This window comes from Myxine glutinosa, chromosome 1 (genome assembly GCF_964187855.1).
Source record: "Myxine glutinosa chromosome 1, kmMyxGlut1.1, whole genome shotgun sequence".
NCBI lineage: Eukaryota > Metazoa > Chordata > Myxini > Myxiniformes > Myxinidae > Myxine > Myxine glutinosa.
Window position 1 is genome coordinate 150,530,808 of NC_136261.1, and position 16,677 is coordinate 150,547,484.

Here is a 16,677-nt window from a genome sequence, read left to right on the forward strand (position 1 = left end):
CATCCATACTTTCCGCAATCAACACCAGATCATCTGCAAACAACACCTCCCACGGTAAACCCTCCTGTACGTTCTGAGCCAGCACCTCCATCACAGCTACAAATAGTAGTGGACTTAGTACCGACCCCTGATGCACTCCCACCTTCACCTCAAACTCAGCACTGTTCCCGCCCTTCGTCCTTACAGCTGTGCGCGCTCTTTTGTACATTGCCATCACTACTCTGATCAACCATTCCTCCACTCCTAACTTCCTCAATGCCCATGTCAATACTTTGCGTGGAACCCTATCGAATGCTTTCTCCAGATCAACAAACCAAAGAAACAACTTCTTCCTCTTCTCCATGTACTTCTCCTGCAACTGCCTCACAATGAAAAGCACATCTGTCGTTCCTCTTCCTGGCATAAATCCAAACTGCATTTCGTCGATCTTCACTTTCTTCCTTATCCTCCTCTCCAACACCCTTTCCAATACCTTCATTCCATGCTCCAATAACTTTATTGCTCGGTACGAGCCACACTCCAGAGGGTCACCTTTCCCCTTGTATAGAGGGCCGAGGGTATTCAGTTCCCAATCCACTGGAATGCGGCCTTCTTTCACCACCAGATTACAGATCTCTGTCATTCTCTTCACACCCCAACTTCATGCTGCCTTCAACATATCTCCCACAACTCCCGTCGGGCGTCGGCCCTCCCGCTTTTCCACTCTTCATTGCTTTTATCACTTCCTCAACTTCCTTCTAGTTATCTTCTCTGCCGGTCCTAAAACTGGGTTACTCTCTATGTTGCCATCCCATTCATTCTCTGTATTCAACAGCATTTCCATATATCTTTTCCATCTTCCTTTAATTCCATCTGGGTCGACAACGATTTGCCCCACTTCATCCTTCAAGCAACTCACACCCATCACATCACACCTCTCTTTCGCTATCTGCTTTGCAATCCTGAATACTGCTTTCTGACCCTCTTCCGAATCCAAGCGTTCTCCGAACATTTTCCTACATGCCTCCTGCGCCTTTGCTACCTCTTTCTTTGCAGCCTTCCTGGCTGCCTTATAACTTTCATGCTCTGCTGTTTCTGCTCCCGTACCCTTCGCCTTCTGCCACTCCTTGAACTTCTTCCTCTTCTCGTCAATCCTCTTTCCAACTTCATCATCCCACCACCATGTTTCCAAGTGCCTCGGTGGTCCTTTTGTCCATCCACATACCTCACCAACGGCTCCCAACAGACTAGCTTTCATTGACATCCAACCACTTTCAAGCTCAACCACATCATCCTCTACCCTACTCAGCCTCTCTTTTAATGCCTCCCTTACTGTCACCTCTTTCAACCTCCACACCTTCATTCTCGGTTGGTACTTCACCTGCCGAGCTCTCCTCGCACCCTTCACCCTTATGTCACAGACAACCAAGTGGTGCTGTGAAACAGCCTCCTCCCCCCGGATCACCTTTGTGTCCCGGAGGTGCCCCCCTATCTCGCCTACGCACCATCAGGTAGTCAACGGTTGTCGTCGACCCACCTGACGAGTATGTAACAAGCTTATTATCCTCTTTCTGGAACTGAGTATTACAAATCAACAAATCAGCTCCATCAGCAAACTCCAAAATCCTTTCACCTTCTCCATTTCTCACACCATATCCGTAACCCCCATGAACTCCCTCAAAACCGTCCATACTCCTTCCCACATGTCTATTTAGGTCTCCTCCCACCACAACAACTTCCTCATCTTTCACGTTTTCCATCAGCTTCTCTACCGCACACCAGAACTTGTCCTTCTCTTCATCGCTTCGAACAACCTGCAGAGCATATCCCGAGATGACGTTCACCAAGAGCTTTCCAATCATCATTTTCACCATCATCAACCTATCACTCACTCTAGTCAAGCTCACCACACTGTCTACAAACTCCTCAGAAAACAGGACACCAACACCATTCACACCCTCCAGGCACCCTTGCCACACAAACTTGTATTTCTGTCCCTGCCTACCCTTCACCATTCTCACACCACTTCCCTTCCATCTCGTCTCTTGCACACAACATATGTCCACTCTTCTTCTGACCAATACTTCCACCACTTCTCCTGATCTCCCTGTCATTGTCCCTACATTCCATGTCCCAAACCTCAGAAACCGATCTCCATTTCGGGCTGTACCCTGCCCATATGTACTTGTAATTGTCATGGTTCTCTTTTTTTGAGGCAATGTTTTTATGGCCGGATGCCCTTGCTGACGCCAACCCTCTTAGTCGTCTCTTACGACACGCAGGGATACGGTGTACCTATTCTGACCAGGGTACACACTGGGAAACGTTTAAAACATGGAAATTCGGAGGGGAAAGGGCAACGTCAGCATCACGGCTGCGGTTTAAACATATTCCACCAATATCCAAACAGAACCATGAAAACCATGAAAAACAATCTGGGAAAAGTCTCCAAGCGAGAACGTGGATTTGAGAAAGAAGGAGCAGAGTAGTGCTGTTAGCTAGATTCAAAATCCCGTCTCGGAACCGTCTCGATAAATTTTCAATTTTCATAACGGGATCTCGGGTCGGCTCGGTTCCTGACAAAGTAATACATAAATTTAAAAAAATAAAATAAAAAAATTAATAAATAAGGCTTCAAAAATAATGGAATTTCATTACAATATATAAACAATGAAAAAAATTCATTTCTGATGTTGAGTACTTAAATATTTGACGATCCATATTTTTTATTCATATTGTTACGGACACGACTTTGATGTTATGGTGGGCCGAGCGGAATGGCCGCCGTGACCGTTACAGGATCCCTGACTCACCCGATTCACCCAGGACTTTGGCCGGATCGCACCACAGCTAGTCAATAGGGAAAAGACAAAGGCGACGAATGCAAAGAGGAAAAGGAATAAAACGAGAAGACGTACAGACGAGTAATGGGGTTTATTATTTACACACACAAGCAAAAAGGAGCAATCAAGTTTATTTACAACACATAAGACGCAGGTGACACAGGGAAAATACTAGCTTACCTACAGACTTAATTAAATACCCAGGGACAGAACAAACAAAACAAACTCACGTATACAAGAAGGGTGGAAAGGCAGGAGGTGGATGGCTGGAGGGAGAGGGAGGTCCAAGGGGGTCCCGCAGCACAACCGGCGCGTTTAGCAGCCGCCGTTCAGGCCAGGCCCCACGCTGCTGTTTTGGCTGCTGTGTACGTCGCGTGCTTTGCCAGGCCTTGTCCGACTCGTCTGGTCCAAACCCTCAACTCTTTCTTGGTTCTCTCACTCCTTCACCACCGACTCCTCACCGCAACCAACTGACCACCGACTCCACTGACTGACTCTTCACGACTCTCCCTTGACCACCAACTCCCTCTGGCAACCGACTCAGACCAACTCAGAGTGCATCTCTCCTGGGAACACCCCCGCCGTGGGTTATATAGGCCCCGCCCCTCAACCTTTGCGAACCTCCCCCAAACGTTCTCTCCCCGCCCTCTCAAGCCAAACCCCTTGTTCATGGTTGGTCGAGTGGGGCCGGCTCACTCCTCCCCTCTCTGACGAGGTGGGGACCCGCCTTCCTTCCCCCAACCCTGCCTCGTGGTCAATGGCGGATGAAGGGAAAACCGCCCAACATGCAGTTGGCAATGCGAATTGCAATTGACGGGAAGGGGGGAATGGAAGTGTTGGGAGTGGGAATGAAGGGAATCTATCTCTTTCACTGGTGCAATGGAGTATTTCAATTAATGGAAGACACAGCCTTACACTAATACACATAATAAGGATATAACTGTCAAAAAAGATATATCGTGTCCTGCATGTATGTTTTATGGACTAACTACGGGAACGCCCTTTGACCTTTATACAACCACAAACGGAGGGAGGAGGGGTGATATTTTACAACAACCTTTTACAACAACATTTTACCACAACAATAAAATTAAAAAAACATTCTCATATCCACAACAATATTTACCTCAGCGCATTTCAGTGCACGGAATCAACGGCATCAGAGCAGGTGGGCGCTGATTCGCTCAGAGCGATCACGTGATGACGCTTTGAAAAAAAAAAAATCACTCGCTTTGCCAAGGGGCTCGCCCCCCCCCCCCCCCCCCCCGTTCCCCTCCTCTCCCCCGCCCGGCAATGCCGGGTACTTCTGCTAGTAAATTATAAAGCAGGCGGTGTAGTGATCACCCCACCACCCCCCCCCCTCCTTATTTTGACTCTGTGACTATAGTAAACATAATCAACTTATCAGGCCTAAAGTGGAGATAAGATAACCAAAATACTTTCACATTCAAACCGTCAAACCAAACCCCTCCCCCCCCCCCCCCCCCCCACAATTGTTATCGCCATGCTGTCTTATCATATTCGTTATCTTAAACGCCAAGATAGAAACAAATTAACTAAAAAAGCCATTGAAAAGTTTGAATGTAAACTCATTCTGGGATCTTGAAGTTAATTCATACAAAACGAACATTAAACTCATTTTTTCAGTCTAACACGATGGATAATGACAACATAAAGCAGAGCGAAAAGCGATGTCAGGAAATAGTGTACTTTATATATTACGTGTACAATCCGAAATGCATTATAGGCTTATAAATATGACTTAAGTTATGTACAGCAATCAAAAACGACAAACTGTAAACATCAAGTCATCAACACATTATGTGGGATTTGAAATAAATCTCAACCAACATCAATTATTTGAAAGTACCACCTATTTACGAGTCAAATTATTTACTCGCTCGCTAGGCTTCAACAACCTGCGCCGAGATACTGCCCAGCTCCCGGGTCGGGCGGGATTTGTTTTTCTTTTTCCCCTCTCGTTATCAAAGTATTTTTCGCTTCGCCGCGCCAGCCACAGCCCATAAATCTCAGCTGAAGTTGAGCCGCAGCGGCGGGTCATTGCGATGGCGCAGCGGCATGTTTGCAGTGCATTATTTGTTGACAAGGGGAAAATCCTGGAACAGTGAGTTTACTTTATCTATCATCGTTTGTGTCAGTTCAGCTGCACTTGCGAAAAATGATGCTTGTGCAGAAGCAGAGTAATGAAAGCAAGGCTCAATAAATGCCTCTATTATGGAAAATATCTGCAAGAAGTTGGAATTTTAACCGGGATTTTTTTACCGAGAAATTGCGTCAGTCAATTTATCTCGGGACCGTCCCGAGACCGTCTCGAAAGCCGAAACCGCCGGGATTTCGTCCCGGTCTCGGATCGGCTGACAGCCCTAGAGCAGAGGCGGAAGAAAAACGAGATAGAGGGGGCGGGGCACAAGTCGAGACGAGGAGGAGAACGAACAAGCACGTGTCCGGGAGGAGAGAAAGAATCAATATATAATTCTTTGTCTGTCCGTTTGTCCTGTTTTTAAAAAAACGCCGGACAAAGGGTAAGATGCCCGCGAGAGGCAGGGGGGAGAAAAGAAAATCAAAGAAACAAGCAAATACTATGAAGGAAAGAACTTACACTCACAAAACACCGACGGGGGAAGGGAGCCTGGAAAGACCAGGCCGCGCACGAGGCGCGAATAAAAAAAACGACCAATCACACACAACTCCGCAACAACCACAAAACCAAAACTAAACAGAAACACACAACAACACACACACACAACAAAACAACCAGCGGAAACCCGACAAAGACACGAATGGGAAAACACTCAAACTTCAATGCCGTGGAGAGATCGAAGCAAGCCTCATCGCCCGAGGGACCGGAAGTCCGGAAGAAGTTGGAACCGACTAAACACCAAGCTAAACCATATCTAATGAAGACAGAGTCGTCGTAAGTTTCACCATTTACTGTCACTCTTCTCCATCAAGATATTGTGGTAAAAACTGTAAATAAAACAATACAAAAAATACATTCAGTGTTGTTCTTCCATTGTACATAGATGTAAATAAGAATATTGCACTATAGGAACCAGCCTCCAAGGGCAATTTGCAGTGCTGTGAGCCCGTACATAATTGTAAATAAACTGTTCCTAAAACATCTTATAAATCGTAATTTTCAATGAAATAATCACCCACACATGAACCCTAACATGTCCAATGTCAAATAAACCAACTTACAGCATTGCTTTACGATGATTGACAATGGATGCAAATGGTTGCACTGGGAGCATGCAGCACATGTCTATCTCTTGCCTCAGAAGAATCAGGAAGAGCCAAACAGGAAGTGACCAAAAAGGAAGTGACCAAACAGGAAGTGACCAAACAGGAAGTGACATTATTGCATCACATGAGTGAAACTAATACAAATCCTGCAAAAGACTTTGTTAAGCATTTAAGTAAGCTATTCACTTCTCATTTTCCACTAGAAATTATTTAAATTATTTACATATGACATTTAGAAAGTTAACTAAATGCCTTAAAGGCAACACACTCCCCGCCTGATCTATGTGAGGTCACTAAGAACTTATGCGGGTCCAGAACATATAAGTCTCTTGATCAGTCTTTCGGCAGAAGTAGAACAATTTCTGCAATTGGTCTCAGAAAGGTTTTGACATTGCCTTGGTCAGTTGTCTTCACCTCAACCTTTCTTACATGTCCATCCTTTCCAGGGAATGTGGCCATGATCCTGGCCATGGGCCAGCAGTTGCGGGCGGTCTGCTTCCAACTTGAATGTTCCTGCGAGGCACTGTCCACTTCTGTCTCTGTTGCAAGGAAGGTAAGTATTCACGGCTCCAACGGGTCCAGAACTGGTTTGCAAGAGCCTGAACTTGTCTCCATTGCTTTGTGTACAGGTCCTTTTCCGAGAAGTCTCCAGGAGGAGGTGGAACTCCTGATTTCTGTGTAAGGAGCATCAACGGTGAGAGTATGAAGGGGTTTTCCGGATCCGCAGAAACAGATAGGAGTGGTCGTGCATTCATGATGGCTGTGACCTCTGCCATTAATGTGCAAAGCACTTCGTGAGTCAGGCGAGCGTTTTGCTGTCGAAACATTGAATCAAGGATTCTTATGGCCACGCCGATCATGCGCTCCCAAGAGCCTCCCATATGAGAAGCACGTGGTGGGTTGAATTCCCAGCTGCATCCCTGCTCACTGAGGTACCTCTGTACCGTTTTGTCCATTATCTCGAAGAAGATGGTGTCTTCCACTGATGGAGCAGGTTTGTTGTCATGCTCAGTACAGTTGAACACTGTCTGTCCCAGCATCCTCTCATGTGCTTTGCCAGGCCTGTTAAAGCTTTGTTGCGTTTCCTTGACATGCATGAAGCTTGTACAGGGTTGAAAAATTGAGTGGCAACCAGTGTCCAGCACGTTGGTCTTGAACGTGTTGACTGTCGGCTTATGTACATTACCCAAGCACACCTCTCCTATAACTACCCAGCCCAATCCAGACGTTGGGCAAAGGGGGCGTTATTTGGTCCGTTGACCTGCTGCCTGACCTTGTGTGCCCGAAGGACGTCTCTTCCAAGTAGCAGGAGTATTTCTGCTTCTGGGTCCAGTTCTGGGATATGTTTGGCAATGTGAAGGAGATGAGACTGGTGTAGAACTGCGCTTGGCGTTGGAATCTCGGACCGATTGTTTGGGATCTGAGGACACTCAATGAGTGGTGGGAGAGAGATGAGAACCTTGCCGTCGAGTGACTCGATCTGAAATCCTTCTGCCCTCCTGCCGGATGTTTCCACGATGCCAGAGCAAGTTCTGAGATGGTATGAGAATGTTTTGCTCTCCACACTGAACATCTCGAAGAACTCTGGTCTGGCTAATGAGCGATTGCTCTGGTCGTCCAGAATTACGTAGGCTTTGATGGCCATGTCCTTGGAACCCTCTGGATATATCTTTGCGAGGCAGATCTTTGAGCATGAGCGACTCCACTGACCTGGACCGCAAACTTCTGTGCAGTTTGTTCTGACAAAAGCCGTGTTAGAATGAACTTCTCTCTCCCTGCCGTTCTCTTGTGACGGTGGAGGAGCCTTGAAGGTTTGAGGTGATGGGCCAGGATGCATGGCCACACCATGATTGGTGCTGTCGCATTCATAGCACTTCACAGAGGACTTGCAGTCTTTGGCAAGATGGGAGATCGAAGAACAGCATTTGAAACATATTCCTTTCTCCTTGAGAAAGGCCTTTCTTTCGTCGAGGAGTTTGTTTCTGAAGGTTCTGCATCTTTTAAGAGGGTGGGGTTTATTGTGTAATGGGCAGTTCTTGTTAGGGTCATCATTGGTTGTAGAAACATCCGTTTTGTGCACTAAGACGAGTTTGTTGGTGTTAAAACTCTTCACAATGGATCTGTCTGGTTTTGTGGGTGTTGTGGTGCTGCTTTGAAAAATAAAGCTAGGGTCATTTCGCCTTTTGGCCTCATGGCACACGAAGTTGCAAAAATACTTAAAGGGAGGGAAGCGACCGTCGTTCAATTCTTTGTACGATGACCCAGAAGACACCCACCTCTCCTGAAGCCCATATGGAAGCTTGTCCACGATTGGTCCAATTCCACGGGAAGTGTCCAGATATGCTAAGCCAGTGAGATATCCGTCTTCTTTGGCGCCTTGGATCTCCATAAGCAAATCCCCAAGTTCACGTAATTTGGAGTGGTCCTTGGCTTTAATCTTAGGAAAACTGTCCAAACGCTGAGACAGTGACTGTTCGATGATTTCAGGGGCAGCATAGCACTCACGTAATCTCTCCCATGCTTTGCGTAAGGCCAGATCAGGGTTGCTGACATGCACTGAGCGTATGCGTTTCACCTGTTCGCCAGATTCCTTTCCCAGCCATTTAGTCATGAGGTCCAATTATTGAGTTGCTGTCAGCTGAACTTCGCCAGCTGCATTGATGAATGAGGAGTGCCATGCATGGTAATTTTCCGGCTTATCATCGAATTGGTACAGTCCTGAATTGACAAGGTCCCGTCATGCCAAATACTGTGCCAAAGGCTCTGCCAGAGGTGGTCTGCTAGCTGGAGGAATATGTCAGGGAACATATGACTGAGCATGTACGTTTATGATGGGGTTTGTTCTTTTGATCTCAGACTTTGTCTCAACTTTAATCGGAACAGGTACGTACACAGTCAGCTTTTTCAGACTTTTGTTTGTTGTTGATAGGTTGTAATTGTGAAATGTCTTCCACAGGTGGACACCATGTCACGAAGCTGTCATGTGATACTGCGTGGGATGGGGAAGCGACAGGTAAGGCCGATAAGAGTGGGGAGGATGAACGATACTGAAGGTCAATTTGTGATTGGACGTAATCATTGGTGCGTTCAACTTTAACCCTCTCCGATTCTGATTTTTCATTTTCAGCTACAGTATAAATTGCTTCGGCAGTTTCCAGCACTTGTGCCTCCACCACTGAAGCATCAGCTTCTCGATGTAGCATTAGCACTTCCAACTCTGTGTCTATTCTCACTGTTTCCAACTGATTTTGAGCATTTCTTGTGATCCTTTCTGCTTCTCTCGCAGCCTTTTCTATTTTCAGTTTAGCCTCTTGGTTAGCATATGACGCTCTCACCTTGGCAACTTCTGTTTTGGCCCGGGCACGGGCCACACTTCCCGAAGATGACGATGTTTTGCTGCTCCTAGCACTGGATACAGATGACTTGCCGCCATCTCTTGATGCCATCTCGACCACTTCAAAACATCGATTGCTGCTTTTTTACTATAATGTTCTCGTGCAGTGTTGGAACCGACTCAACACCAAGCTAAACCATATCTAATGAAGACAGAGTCATAGTAAGTTTCACCATTTACTGTCACTCTTCTCCATCAAGATGTTGTGGTAAAACTGTAAATAAAACAATTTAAAAAATACATTCAGTGTCGTTCTTCCATTGTACAAAGATGTAAATAAGAATATTGTACTTTCGGAACCAGCCTCCAAGGGCAATGGCAGTGCTGTGAGCCCATACACAATTGTAAATAAACTGTTCCTAAAACATCTTATAAATCGTAATTTTCAATGAAATAATCACCCACACATGAACCCTAACATGTCCAATGTCAAATAAACCAACTTACAGCATTGCTTTACGATGATTGACAATGGATGCAAATGGATTGCACTGGGAGCATGCAGCACATGTATATCTCTTGCCTCAGAAGCATCAGGAAGAGCCAAACAGGAAGTGACCAAACAGGAAGTGACATCATTGCATCACATGAGTGAAACGAATACAAATCTGACAAAAGACTTTGTAAAGCATTTACGTAAGCTATTCACTTCTCATTTTCCACTAGAAATTATTTAAATTATTTACAAATGACATTTAGAAAGTTAACTAAATACCTTAAAGGCAACACAGCGGCCTTGTAAGTTTTACATTCCACAACACTACCTTTCCATTTTAACTGCTTGGCCAACAGATTTCATTCAAAAAATAATAATAAACAAAGGTTTGGTCACAGAATGTTTGGTGAAGCAGAACCTTTACTCTCCCCTCTCACCACATCACACATAGTCAACAAGCTTCGTATGGATTATCAAGGTCTTCCAATTCTGCATATCATGGTCATCAATCACAACCTTATTGTACCTTTGTAGTTGACAACGTCACACCGGGGTAAGCATATTAGAATCCCCAAGGTGGATGCCACTAATACTGGCATAGCTAAATATAGCAATAGGCAACAAGCTATCATATCACCAATCATTTGAGACCACTATACTGCACACTTGTACAAACATAGCTTAGGCATTCATTGATAGCATTTTTTTTGTATCCGATAGAACGAATCAGGACTCAACAGAACAAAAGTAACAGTAGAAAGAGGGGGGAAACACACCAACAGCAGGGTTGAGGGAGAAAATAGAGGGAGACTTGGACAATATAAGGGATATGTGGAAGAAAGAGGGGTACGGAGGGTGCACACAGACGGGTTGGACAATATAGATACAGAAGCAAACTCTCAGGAAGGAAAGAGTGGAAATTTGGAAGGAGGTGGGCTTGGGGTGTGGGTAAAAGAGGGTAGAAAAGATCATGCTTTTGGATTAGGGACGATCTGAGATGGTGGTGAACAGTCGTCTTGAAAAAATGGAGGGAGGAATGAGATGGAAGAGTGTGGAAGTCGATTCCACAGGTGGGAAAAACAAGAAATAAAAGAGTGGAGGTGAGCAGCGATTCTGGATTTAGTTAGTTTCACTAAAAGGAGTTGATGATGGACCGTGTGTGCCCTGCATACATCTGCAGTGGGAGAGCAAAGCACAGAATGAGCAGAGGGTGCAAGGCCAGAAAGGAGAGCAGTGCTCCATCAAGCTGTGGATGAAGGATTTGTATGTGGACATGAGTTCAGGTGTGCCAAGGAAGGGCTGTACGACGGAGGATGCACAGTCGGCGGCTGGCTTTGGAGGCCAACTTTGAAAGGTGGTTTGCTCAGGAAAGATCATGGCTGATAGTGATACCGAGGAGTTTGAATGACTGAACTTCCTCAAGAAGACTGTTAAGAGAATGCATGGTAGGTTTGCCGGACGGTCATTTTGGAGATAGAGAGATAGAGAGACTGAGAGAGAGACAGAGAGAGAGAGACAGAGAGAGAGAGACAGAGAGAGACAGACAGACAGACAGACAGAGAGAGACAGATGAGACAGAGAGGCAGACAGAGAGGCAGACAGAGAGACAGACAGAGAGACAGACAGAGAGACAGACAGAGAGACAGACAGAGAGACAGACAGAGAGGCAGACAGAGAGGCAGACAGAGAGGCAGACAGAGAGGCAGACAGAGAGACAGACAGAGAGACAGACAGAGAGACAGACAGAGACACAGACAGAGAGACAGACAGAGAGACAGACAGAGAGACAGAGACAGAGAGAGACAGAGACAGAGAGAAAGAGTGAGAGAGACAGAGAGAGAGACAGAGAGAGAGACAGAGAGAGACAGAGAGAGACAGAGAGAGAGACAGAGAGAGACAGAGAGAGAGACAGAGAGAGAGAGACAGAGAGAGAGAGACAGAGAGAGAGAGACAGAGAGAGAGAGACAGAGAGAGAGAGACAGAGAGAGAGAGAGAGAGAGAGACAGAGAGAGAGAGACAGAGAGAGAGAGAGAGAGAGAGAGAGAGAGAGAGAGAGACAGAGAGAGAGACAGAGAGATTTATCAGGATTGAAAGACATGTTCCAAGTGTTTGACCAACTTGTGATCAAACACTTAGAATGTGTTCCGGTCTCACGTGAAGTTCACTGTGGCCTTTATTACCCAAATTAAATTTATGAGCTTTATATTACACCTTTCCAATCAGCATGGTCTTCATCCAACATAATATGACAACTTGCAAATTTTTTCAACATCGATTACTGAAGTCGTATTGATATAACAATAACAATTAAATTGATTGGTAGAGTGAGATGTGCATGGAAGAAGTTTCGGGAACTGAGTGGCGTGCTGATGATGAGGGGAGTGTCGTTGAAGCTGAAGGGAAAGGTGTATGCTGCATGTGAGAAGTGTTATGATTTATGCGAGCGAGACATGGGTAATGAACGTAGAGCAGCAACGAAGGCTGGAAAGGGTGGAAATGCGAATGGTTCGACGGATGTGCGGAGTATCGTTGAGAGAGAGGAAGACAAATGATGAATTGCGAAAGATGATGGGAATAGAGCCTGTGATTGATACTGTGAAGAGAAACAGGTTGAGATGGTTTGTCATGTGTTGAGGAAGGATGAAAGTGACTGGTTGAGAAGAGTGATGGAAATGAATGTAGAAGGAAGTAAAGGACGGGGAAGACCGAGAAAGACTTGGCGAAAGATGGTGGAAGAAGAAATGCGGGCAAGGGGGTTAACAAGGAGAGATGCAGAAAATAGGGCAAAATGGAGAAGATCGTCATGGGGGCCACAAGGCTAACCCCTGCTCTAGTAGGGAAAATGGCCTTTAAACTGCATGTTGTTGTTGTTGTTGTTTCCAATCAGCATGGTCTTCATAAAACATAATATGACAACTTGCAAATTTTTTCAACATCGATTACTGAAGTAGTATTGATATAACAATAACAATTAAATTGATATATGTGGGAAAATTACACACCCAGACCAGGAATCGAAACCATGTCCTCTGGAAGACCGTACCAGTGCTCTACCATCTGAGCTATATGGGCGACCCTCATATATGTGGAAAAATTACACACCCAGACCAGGAATCGAACCCAAGTCCTCTGGTGAACCGTACCAGTGCTCTGCCATGTGAGCTATCTGGGTGACCCTCATAATTATATGTGGGAAAATTACACCCCAGACCAGGAATCGAACCCAGGTCCTCTGGTGAACCGTACCAGTTCTCTGCCATCTGAGCTATCTGGGCGACCCTCATATATGTGGAAAATTACACACCCAGACCAGGAATCGAACCCAGGTACTCTGGTGAACTGTACCAGTGCTCTGCCATCTGAGCTATCTGGGCAACCCTCATATGTGTGGAAAATTACACACCCAGACCAGGAATCGAACCCAGGTCCTCTGGTGAACAGTACCAGTGCTCTGACATCTGAGCTATCTGGGCGACCCTCATATATGTGGAAAATTACACACCCAGACCAGGAATCAAACCCATGTCTTCTGGTGAGCTGTACCAGTGCTCTGCCATCTGAGCTATCTGGGCGACCCTCATATATGGGGAAAATTACACACCCAGACTAAGAATCGAACCCAGGTCCTCTGGTGAACCGTACCAGTGCTCTTCCATCTGAGCTGTCTGGGCGACCCTCATATATGGGGAAAATTACACACCCAGACCAGGAATCAAACCCAGGTCCTCTGGTGAACCGTACCAGTGCTCTTCCATCTGAGCTATCTGGGTGACCCCTCCCAAGCATGCAATTTTCCCACCTATATGATTGCCACTCTTTCCGTCAATGCTTCCGGGTTCACCAGAGCACCTGGGTTCGATTCCTGGTCTGGATGTGTAATTTTCCCACATACATCAATTTATTTAATCCTGTTCATTAATCTAATTAATAACAAAAACAAGTTCTCACAATTAACATATAAATTTGACAATAGATCCAGGCAGCATTTGGGAAACTGCTGTGTCTGAAAAGGAAAGTTTACAATCAGTGTGTGGTCCCAGCAATGGTGGCAATGACACACGATCTCAAACTAAAATGATGGAGTAAAAATTGATCATCATGCAAAGAACCATGGAAAGATTGTCTTGGTAAAACCAAAGGGGACAAATCGAGAAACCAATAGATCAGACAGAAAACAAAATTCCTTCATGTTCTGGTGACAATGAAAAAGCTGATATGGAACTGGGCTGGATATGCACCAACAAGAACGACAACCGGTGCAGAACTGGAATTACAAAATCGCAACGTCGAGAAGGCTCGGGAAGAAGCAAGGGTAAAGCAAAGACGACACTGGGAGATGAAATTGAAACATTCATTGGAGTACAATGGCCGCAAATCATATTTAATGGAACAGAACGGACTTTGTCTTCAGTGGCGTAACAGTTGATCGTCCTCTCTGAGTCTCGGAGGTCGGTGGTTCAAACCCTGGCCGAGTCATACCAAAGGCTTTAAAAATGGTACGTGCTGCTTCCTTGCTTGACGCTCGGCATTTAAAAAGGATAGAGCATGGACAATCAACCCTGAGAAGGCATTGGTGCTGCCGAAACTGTTACGAATGGCAGACCAACAATTGACGCACCTAAAGGATACACAACAACTACAAGCAGGGACGCAACAGGAAGGGTCCCGAGCCTCCCACAATCTCTACAAATACACCTCTGCCAATACGACTTTTAACTAGCGATTTATTACTTGGCAGACAACATCGAAATCCCCCACCCCCCCCCCCAAACATTGAGAACCCCCCCCCAAACATTGAGAACCCCCCCCCCCCCAGGTGACACCGACAACCCCCCACCCCCCTCCTCCTCACCTCCAAGGTAGCATTGATAAGCCACTCACCACTCAGGTAGCATTGAGAACACCCCCCCCCCCCCCTACCTTCCCCAGTAACATTGAAAACCCCCTCTCCTCCCAGGTAGTATTGATACCCCCCCCCCCCTCCCAGATAGCATTGAGGACCTCCCCCCACCTTTCCACCCCTCCCAGGTAACATTCAGAACCCCCCCCCCCCCCACATCATCACATCCCAGGTAACATTCACTCCCCCCCCCCCCCCTCTCCCCCTCCTCACCTCTCGTATTATCACGAAGCCCCCTCCTCACTTCTCGTATTATTACGAAGCCCCCCCCCCCCCCTCCCAGGTAGAATTGAGGATCCACCCTCTCCCCACCTCCCAGGTAGCATTGAGAACCCCCGCTCCTCCCAGGTAGCATTGAGAACCCCTGCTCCTCCCAGGTAGCATTGATGCCGCCCCTCCTCCCACGTAGCATACTGATGCAGCCCCCCCCTCCCAGGTAGCATATTGATGCAGCCCCCCCCCCCTCCCAGGTAGCATATTGATGCCACCCCACCCCCCTCCCAGGTAGCATATTGATCTCCCCCCCCCCCCCCCTTCCCAGGTAGCATATTGATCTCCCCCCCCCCCCCTTCCCAGGTAGCATTGATGTCCCCCCCTCCCAGGTAGCATTGATGCCCCCCCCCCTCCCATTACAGGTAGCATTGATAACCCCCCCCTCCAATTCCAGGTAGCATTGATAACTCTCCTACCCCCCTGCAATTCCAGGTAGCATTGATAACTCTCCTACCCCCCTGCAATTCCAGGTAGCATTGATACCACCCCCCCAACGTAACATTGAGACACCCGCCTCCCGCCTCCCGCCTCCCGCCTCCCCCCCCCCCCCCCCCCCCAAGGTAACATTGAGAACCACCACCCCCTCCCCCCACCTTCCATCTTCAATAAAGAATACATTGCTGGCACCTCTGAATACAATTACAACGATTAATATTATGTTTGCTGTACCTTTCACTGCTTCCTCCACATATGCACGGTACGTACCCTTCGCAACCAACCTGGGAACCCAATGTTCAGGTCTCAAATGATATTTAAATTAACGACCAAATAATTGATATTTAAGAGCAAGGCCGCCGCTTTTAGTTTTACCAGATCGTTCGCAGCGCCAACGCGTTCAAGGGCATAGCGGCACACATGGAGGTAAGCATGTACTAACCGATCTCTGCAACTGGTCTAGCCAACCCGAGGCCGCCTCCTTTCCGGCGGGGCTCGGGTCATGATGCAGGGCCTGGATCGCCTGCAACACCATATCCAGTGGGGGCTTGCCCTCCATGCCGGGCCCAGCCGAAAGAAAAACTACGAGACAGGCTGAGAACACAGACAGTTGTAAGCGAAGGAACAGAACACGCTCGAGCTACAACGAGCAACCGTTGAATGTTACTACTACTAGGGCAAAGATCTCTAACACGCAGGCCTACTGAAAGTCCACACCCCGGTTTGCTTAAGGACCCCGAATAGGCCCGCAATGTGCCTGCTCCATTGATTTTCGTGAACGGATATTTCCTCAGCTATAATTATGTACACGTATTGTTGTTTCGTATTTCTCATTTTTTCCCAAGATATATCAGACATTTTTCAAAGGAGTTTTAAAAAAACTTTAAAAAAACAAGTATGTGTTCAGCTTATACACCGCCAGAAATCATCTGGCAAAACTAACTGTTTAAAGAGGTTCATAATCCTCAATTCGTTCACGTATTTAATTTATATCTTCTTGGATCAGTCATCGCTTTGCATTAAATGCAATCGTGTGTAATATTCGGTTTTTATTTATAAAAAGACTACCGGTAGTTACATTGTGTCCATCTCACCTCATCAGTTAATCCTCATCAGTTACATCTCACCTCGGTAGTTACATTGTGTAACT

General features: G+C 46.5%; 1 protein-coding gene across 4 annotated transcripts in view; it reads right to left on the bottom strand.

Moving 5' to 3' along the window:
- Positions 1 to 16,275, bottom strand: part of TNPO3 (transportin 3) — a 190,622-nt gene extending 174,347 nt beyond the window's left edge. For 3 of the 4 annotated variants that reach the window (XM_068119730.2, XM_068119715.2, XM_068119722.2), the window contains exon 1: positions 15,970 to 16,275. In XM_068119730.2, the coding sequence (XP_067975831.1) occupies positions 15,970 to 16,086 (117 nt within the window). In that variant the 5' untranslated portion in view covers positions 16,087 to 16,275. Of the gene's footprint in view, positions 1 to 6,044; positions 6,083 to 15,969 lie in introns of those variants that run through there. The other variant, XM_068119749.2, reaches the window with a different exon arrangement.
- Between the last annotated feature and the right edge of the window lie 402 nt (positions 16,276 to 16,677).